This window comes from Symsagittifera roscoffensis, chromosome 7, assembly GCF_963678635.1.
Source record: "Symsagittifera roscoffensis chromosome 7, txSymRosc1.1, whole genome shotgun sequence".
Lineage (NCBI taxonomy): Eukaryota > Metazoa > Xenacoelomorpha > Acoela > Convolutidae > Symsagittifera > Symsagittifera roscoffensis.
In genome coordinates, this window is record NC_087068.1 from 41160576 (window position 1) to 41169703 (window position 9128).

At 28.9% G+C, this 9128-nt stretch overlaps 1 protein-coding gene across 1 annotated transcript; it reads right to left on the reverse strand.

Annotated features, from left to right (window-relative positions):
• On the reverse strand, positions 1 to 8322 carry LOC134851512 (uncharacterized). Its single transcript, XM_063867635.1, has 3 exons — positions 8036 to 8322; positions 7264 to 7396; positions 1 to 799 (listed from the first exon to the last, which is right to left on the reverse strand). The coding sequence occupies exons 1-3, from the start codon at positions 8162 to 8164 to the stop codon at positions 459 to 461; spliced, it is 603 nt and encodes a 200-aa protein (XP_063723705.1). The 5' UTR covers positions 8165 to 8322; the 3' UTR covers positions 1 to 458.
• Positions 8323 to 9128: the final 806 nt, after the last annotated feature.

The window sequence follows — 9128 nt, forward strand, 5'->3', positions numbered from 1 at the left end:
TTAATGCCGAGTATGAATACGCGGTTGTCTAAATAATGCTATGTAACCATGGTCAACAACCAGTTGGAAGATAGAAGAGCCAATGCCTGCTAGGAAACAGTTTTTTTTTGAAAACTTCAACTTTCGTATATCAAAAAAATATTTGACCCATTAGCTCAATATCACAAACAATTTATGACAGACACGTTTTTGATAAAAACTAATTCAATTTCAGAAAACTGGAATAAAAGGTTGAATTTTCGTTTCTCTGGGAAATCTGAAAACTCAAATCTTCACAAACAAACGTACCCAAGAACAATTGTTAATTAATTATTCGGTACGTTTGCTTTCTTATCTCCATTCTTATTAGTTAATACAGTAATTGTTTGTCTACTTAGTATGAAAAACGCTGTTGTCTAATTACAGACAGCACTCCGAAATATATTTAGTTAATTTTAAATAGCTGCCACAGGAAAAGTTTAGTTTTTTCTGAACTTTGATGATAGGACCAGAAACAGCACAACGAGCGCCAATATAACGCAAGAAATACACCAGGAAAACCAAGTCAGAACACATCCGTAAGCCCAAGACCCACTCTTCAAACTTGATTGGTTGCCTTTGTATGACGTAATCATAGAAGCAGCCAATAGGTTGAAACCCCACTGTCCAGTTGCCAATAGGATTTTAATGGCATCATTCCGAGGAGTGTCGTGAAGCTGAGTGACATTGAGGCCGAGAAGGATGAAGAGGAAGGCGGCGAAAAAGTGGGAGAAGATGAGAAACATCCGGGCTGTGTTGTAACCAGTCTCGTTTGAAGACTCTGAAAACAAGAGCTTATAATAGAACTATTTTAACGAATTTTTCAGGACTCTAAAGAGTAAAATTCGTCGATAAAGCGAATTGGTTATAGCTTATAAGTCTCAAACCAGAGCACGTTGTTTCAAATACTAGAAGTATCCGTGCTCGTTGAGCGAGGGTAAGACGAAATTGAGACCTAAACTAGCCCAAATACGCACAGCAACAATTGATCAGGCAGATGCTTGAACAACTTGAATTTTGTTCTTTTTCTTAATGAACAAGTTATAATCCTAATCTCAATTTTTTTAAGCCCTGTCATTAAATGGTAACAATTTGGAAACAAATTATTTTTGTTGTTGTTGTTATTATTATGATTATTAATATCATTATTATGATTATCAATAATAATCATAATAATAGTAATAATATCCATAATAATCGTAATAATAATCATAATCATCATGATGATTAATAATAATAAAAATAGTAATCAGAATAATCATAATATTAATCATAATAACTGTAAAAATAATAATCAAATTAATCATAATAATAGTAAAAGTAAAAATAATATTAGTAATAAAAATCATAATAATGATAATAATAGTAATAATAATCATAATCATAATAATCATAATCATATTAATAATAATCATAATCATAATAATCATAAAAATAATCATAATAATCATAATAATCACAATAAACATCATAATAATCATACTAATAATCATAATAATCATAATAATCATAGAAAAAACAATAATGATAATAATCATAATGATAATCATAATCATTATAATAGCCATAGTAATAATCATAATAATAATCATAATAATAAAGATAATAAAAATCTTTATGGTCGTAATAATAATAATCATAATAATACTAACAGTAATCATAATAAAAATCATAATAATAATCATAATAACCATAATAAAGTTAAAAATCATAATAATAGTCATAATAATCATAATAATATGATTAATACTAATCGTAATCATATTAATAATAATCATAATCATAATAATCAAAATCATAATAATCATAAAAATAATCATAATAATAATAATCATAATAAAAATCATAATAATAGTCATAATAATCATAATAATATTATTTCTAATAATCATAATCATAACAATCATAATCATAATCATAATAATAATAATCATAATAATCATAAAAATAATCATAACAATCATAATAATCATAAAAAAAAACAATAATGATAATAATCATAGTCATAATCATAATCATTATAATAATCATAATAATAATCATAATAATAATCATAATAATCATGATAATAATAATTTTTATAGTCGTAATAATGATAATCATAATAATACTAACATTAATCATAATAAAAATCATAATAATAATCATAATAACAATAATAATAAAAATCATAAAAATAGTCATAATAATCATAATAATTTTATTGATAATAATCGTAATCATAATAATCATAATCATAATAAGCATAAAAATAATCATAATGATCATAATCATAATAATCATAAAAATAATCATAATAATCATAATAATAATAAAAAACATAATAATAGTCATAATAATCATAATATTATTATTAATAATAATCATAATCATAACAATCATAATCATAATCATAATCATAATAATCATAATCATAATAATCAAAAAATTAATCATAATAATCATAATAATAATCATAATAACCATAATAATCATAAAAAAATAACAATAATGATAATAATCATAATAATAATCATAATCATTATAATAATCATAATAATAATCATAATAATAATCATAATAATCATGATAATAATAAGCTTTATAGTCGTAATAATAATAATCATAATAATACTAACAGTAATCATAAGAAAAATCATAACAATAATCATAATAACCATAATAATGTTAAAAATCATAATAATAGTCGTAATAATCATAATAATATTGTTTATAATAATCGTAATCATAATATTAATAATCATGATAACAATAATAATCATAATCATTAAAATAGTTTATTATTATTATGACTATTATTATGATTATTATGATTTTTATTATGATTTTTATTTTTATTGTTTTTCTTATTCTAATTCACTGATTATGATTATTATTATGTTTATTATAATTATGATTATTACTAAAATCATTATGATTATGACTATTACTATAATTTTTCTTATGATAATTTAATGATTGTTATTATGTTTTTTTATTATTATGATTATTATCATTACTATTATGATTATAATTAATATTATTTTGATTAGTTTTATTATTGTGATTATTTTTATTAATTTTGTGTTTTTAGAAAATTGAAGTCGGCGGAAGCAGTTTTTAGGTTTAAATTGAAGCGAGGCGGAAACTATTCTCATAATGGCGTGACGATTAGCCGAAAAAATCCGATCAGTCAGTATGTTTTAGAAGATCCTTATCACTTTGAATGATTTTTGAATGAAACCGAAGTCAAAATCAACAAAAACATTTTGATATATACAATTCATGCAGATACAATATATTTTACTTACCATTTTTTCAAGTTCGTATCGTAAAAAAATTAAGTTTTGCTAATCCGTCTTGCAATACTTCGAGCAAAACAACAAGCTAGCAATACTGCTACATTCACATATCTGCAAACTATTAATTTACGACTCAAGTTATTATCATGATATTCAAATTACATAATTACAAACTATATGACTCAAATAACAATACTGCCTGTTTGATATTGGCTGTTGAGAGATAGAGTATATCGAAAATATTTTAATGTATTGCTTGCTAATTTAAAAAAAATTAATCGAGACCTGTTAAAAAGCAGTCGCAGCATTCAGGGCTTTGGACTGATAAGAACAATCTCCAGATGAAATTCGACTTTTTAGCTAGCAAAATGTGAGCTGATACTTTAATATTACCCGAGAGGTATTGACTTCTGAACTCAAACTTAAAATGATATTTTAACTCTGACCATTTTTTCTGACTTACAAAGAAGATGACGGAATATTTGTGCTTGGTGTAGCTTTTTTCTCAAGACAAACTTCGACTGTTTAACACGTCATTTTGACAACATTTTCTTAATCACGCGAAAGGTATTGTTGTCCTGAGCTCAAATTTAAAACGCAGAGTCGAAGCTCAGCTCCGCACCACTTGTGAGCAATCATAATAAAAATCATAATAAAAATCATAATAATCATAATAATAGTCATAATAATCATAAACTATTTTAATGATTATGATTATTATTGTTATCATGATTATTAATATTATGATTACGATTATTATAAACAATATTATTATGATTATTACGACTATTATTATGATTTTTAACATTATTATGGTTATTATGATTATTGTTATGATTTTTCTTATGATTACTGTTAGTATTATTATGATTATTATTATTACGACTATAAAGATTATTATTATCATGATTATTATGATTATTATTATGATTATTATTATGATTATGATTTTTACTAATATTTTTATTTTTATTGTTTTTCTTATTCTAATTCACTGATTATGATTATTATTATGTTTATTATAATTATGATTATTACTAAAATCATTATGATTATGACTATTACTATAATTTATCTTATGATAATTTAATGATTGTTATTATGTTTTTTTATTATTATGATTATTATCATTACTATTATGATTATAATTAATATTATTTTGATTAGTTTTATTATTGTGATTATTTTTATTAATTTTGTGTTTTTAGAAAATTGAAGTCGGCGGAAGCAGTTTTTAGGTTTAAATTGAAGCGAGGCGGAAACTATTCTCATAATGGCGTGACGATTAGCCGAAAAAATCCGATCAGTCAGTATGTTTTAGAAGATCCTTATCACTTTGAATGATTTTTGAATGAAACCGAAGTCAAAATCAACAAAAACATTTTGATATATACAATTCATGCAGATACAATATATTTTACTTACCATTTTTTCAAGTTCGTATCGTAAAAAAAATTAAGTTTTGCTAATCCGTCTTGCAATACTTCGAGCAAAACAACAAGCTAGCAATACTGCTACATTCACATATCTGCAAACTATTAATTTACGACTCAAGTTATTATCATGATATTCAAATTACATAATTACAAACTATATGACTCAAATAACAATACTGCCTGTTTGATATTGGCTGTTGAGAGATAGAGTATATCGAAAATATTTTAATGTATTGCTTGCTAATTTAAAAAAAATTAATCGAGACCTGTTAAAAAGCAGTCGCAGCATTCAGGGCTTTGGACTGATAAGAACAATCTCCAGATGAAATTCGACTTTTTAGCTAGCAAAATGTGAGCTGATACTTTAATATTACCCGAGAGGTATTGACTTCTGAACTCAAACTTAAAATGATATTTTAACTCTGACCATTTTTTCTGACTTACAAAGAAGATGACGGAATATTTGTGCTTGGTGTAACTTTTTTCTCAAGACAAACTTCGACTGTTTAACACGTCATTTTGACAACATTTTCTTAATCACGCGAAAGGTATTGTTGTCCTGAGCTCAAATTTAAAACGCAGAGTCGAAGCTCAGCTCCGCACCACTTGTGATGCAGCAAGTATAAGGTAAAACTGCATGACGTTTAAGAAGTAGCAAACAAGACATCGAGCGGAGAAAAATTTGAAGGAGGAAGAAAAAAATAGCAGGGAAACAAATGGAAGTTTTTTCATGATCAACTTCCACTAAGTTTTTTAAGAGGACCTTCTGAAGTTTATTTTGAGCATTTGGAAATATGGAGCCGGACTCTTATCGATTTTTATAACAAGACCGGCAGTTTGTAGGAATAGATATAAGGTAGAAAAACAAACAAAATTGTACCCAGAGCTAATAAGCTGAAATGAGTTCAGCTTTTATAGTGTCCACGAGTGCTTTAGATGTAGTGAATGCCAGACCCAATTCGTGAACTAAATTGACAGAGTTAAAGTCGGTAACCATAAAGCAGAAAAATTGGAATACAACACTTTTATAGAACAACAAAAGACAGAAACTAAGACGGAAGCCGCTAACTTAAAAAAGCTTTCTTCAGTTGAAAATTGTGATAGTGTCAAGAAAAGCTAATTCTACCAACAATCCGCCTTAAAATTTGTTCCAAATAGGTTGAAGCAGGCTATTTTTCATGACTGCTACGCTAACAAAATTGAAATTTATCACTTTTCATCTTCTCATCGTGTGGGAGAAAAATTTTCGAAAAAAAACTTCTTTTTTTGAATTTTTCATTTTGAAAATGATTTAAAAAAAAAACTGTATCAATATTTTGAGTGAGCACTGCTCCATAGACTTTAAAAAGCATTCGGTACATTCAGAGCGCCGCCTTGATACAAGCAGTCTTGTTGATTTGTTATATCGGTTTGGCTTCAAAAATCGTCAAATTGGGTTCGAAAACTGCCAATTTGATCAACTTGGGACAATTAATGCAGGATGAGTTTCGTGCTTTTAACGCGTAAAAGCGAAAACTAAATCCGACTCAAAAATTGTCCCAAATTAAATTTAAGCTAGCTTTTTAGTCTTCTTAATGTTTTATTAGCCGGACAAACGACATACCTACAGTAATGTTTCAAAGATAGTAATTGAACAAGTAGGACTTCAAGCACCTCTATGAAATCCAAAAAAACAATCGATAACTGATTAAACAGGAATGAATATTTATGTTTTTCAAAGCAAACAAATCAAGTTTCAATCGATTACAATAGATTTTTTTAAATAAGTTTATATTTTTTCTTAGCATAAATTATGGATCTATTTTACTCTATGAATCAGAATCATATCTTCAATTCGTATGGATAGTAATTTTTCAAAGTTGTTTTGATGGTTAATTGGATACTAGCTCATCAGCCGTGAATTTATAAGAACAATTGATCATTTTTACCCATCAATTTTACCCATCAACAATCCATTACTCGGCCTAAATTAGCGATAATAATTGCTTATTTAGACAACAATTTAGTCAATAAAAATTCCTTATAATTCAAATAAACTAAAGGGCAAGTGGTGACAGGGGCGGATATCTAGGATTTTCTCGAGGAGGGGGGGTGATTTTTTAGAAAATTTTGTCTACCTTTTTTTAGGTCAACCTAATCCAAATTTATTTACCGAGCACTACCAGAACATTATAAAAGCTCTATTTTGACCAAAATTTTTGGCCGCAGGCAAATTTTGCAAAAAATAGGTCAAAAAATGCATTTTTATTGGCAGTTTTTGCCTTTTTTCGGCAAGCCCTCTCATTAAAAATTAGTATATTTTGGCGCCAAGGGCGCCATTAGAAAAAATTTAGGGTTGCCATAAAAATGGATGTCAAAGAATTATCCCAAAGGGGAGACCCTGTGATTGATGAGTGTTCGAATCCCTGAGTTGGGGGGGGGGGGGGGGGACTTTGCGTCCGCACTCTTATTTCCGAAATTCGCTCCTGAGTGGGGACATTCAGGGCTTCGCCAAGACTTGTTAGTGTTCAATACTTTTGTGAACTAACGAGTGAGGTCGTAGCAGTCGCTGACGATGACTCTTCCGTAGAACTCACTGAACACACTCACACACTCTCGCCACAGAGCAGAGTAGCCGAAGTCCCCCTCCACCCATCTTCCATGGCCACACACTGCGAACACCTAAGTTACACATGATATACTAAGGAATATGCTAATTGAGACGCCATTGTGTAAAAAAAAATTATCAATTGTAAGTTTTTTGACAACTTCATTTTTCGATGAAAGTAATCTCGAATCACCGATACAGATGTATTGTAGAACATTATTTCTTTCTATTTTCCCTTAACAGACTCGTAAGCAGAGGCGGATATAGGTTTTTCTCGAAGGGGGCGGATTTTCAAAAAAATTTTGAAAATTTTGTCGACCTTTTATTTAGCTCGACCCAATTGATTTTTTGAGTTCTCCCTAAGCACGGTTTAGTCCCTGTTTTGAAAAAAGTCCAAAAAAGGCGTTTTTAGGCACTTTTTGTAAAACTTTGATAAAAAAACTGCGTTTTTTCGGCGCGCGCTCCCCCTCAAAATTAGTATATATTGGCGCCCAAGGCGCCTTTAGAAAAATTTAGGGTCGGTCGGCCAAAAATGGGTTTCTTAAAAAGTCTCAAAGGGGGACCCTTTGGGTCGTCAGAAGGTCCGTCCCCCCCCCCCCCCCCCCCCCCCAAATCCGCCCCTGCTGGTAAGCACAAATTTTCAGATTCGGTTTTTGAGTTAAAACAACCTTTTGAAAGCATGATTATAAATGCAATAGTAGAAACTAGCTTACTATTGATAAGAGAACCATCGCAAGTAACGCAGCTACAAATATCTTTCCAAAAAAGGAAAGACTTTGGCGGGGTGGTAACCGAAAAGTGTCTTTCGGCTTTTCCGAGCCTTGGAAGTTTCGGGGAAACATGTTTAACAAATAATCTTTTAATTCAAAAACATGCTGAAAAAAGCTCAATTTATTGCTTATTTTGTAACGTTGCAAAGGTATATAGCTTCGTTTCGAAGGTAAAACATTTATTAAAAAATGGTCACTGCCAAAACGCAGCTTTGTAATAAACGGTTTTTTAAAAAGAGCACGTTCACCATACCTGTTCATGCATAAAAGAAATTACATTTTTGAGATTAAAATCTTGGCCTAAGATTACAAGATGACTAACATTTTTCAAATTTCCCGTAAAATTTTGTCATAAAGGATTTCAATTATAGAACTATTGGCAGTCGAGAGAAAATTTTCAGCAGCATGCGGCGTATAAAGAAGCAAAAAGATGGCAACTCAGATCAGTGACGACCATGCATCAAAATCAATGAGTAGCAAGTTATAATTTAAGACAAGCAATATAAAGGATGATTATTCGACTTTTTTGAAATACATTAGTTGTGTTCAACAAAAAACGACTTATCAAAAATGAAGTAGAAATTCAGAACATTTTCCCTAAAAACTTCACAATATTTTTTAGTTTCAGAACAAATCACTCTATCGATGCATCTTTGTGGCACTGATTTCACGTGTAAAGTACAATAACGTTTTGAAAATAGCTTTTTGAATTGAGAGCATAATTGCAAAGCAATGCTACGCTCCAATTACTGCATAGAATTTATGTTAGGCATAAAATGTTGATGTTGACTATGATAAAAACTGCGACATAAATGATAATTTCAAAGACCTAAGAGTTTTTAAAAAAGGGTACAATCCATTCCTTCAGTATTATATGATAATTCAAAAAGCCTCATTCGACAAAATTAACTTCCGGTGACCATAATTTACGCAAGGAAACAAAGAAATTAAAAAGTAAGGACACAGTCTTTTTGACGCTAGAATTTTAAAATAACTTTAACTATGCTGCCAAACTTTCAAGTTTAAGAAAAAAAGA

Bases quoted from the DNA above. Each gene is read 5' to 3' on its own strand.
- LOC134851512 (XM_063867635.1), bottom strand. From the start codon at position 8,164: ATGTTTCCCCGAAACTTCCAAGGCTCGGAAAAGCCGAAAGACACTTTT. The intron at 7,397-8,035 runs GTAAGCTAGTTT...TGTGTAACTTAG, and splicing joins CGATGGTTCTCTTATCAATA to GTGTTCGCAGTGTGTGGCCA. The intron at 800-7,263 runs GTTAGTTCACAA...TCTTGTTTTCAG, and splicing joins CGACTGCTACGACCTCACTC to AGTCTTCAAACGAGACTGGT.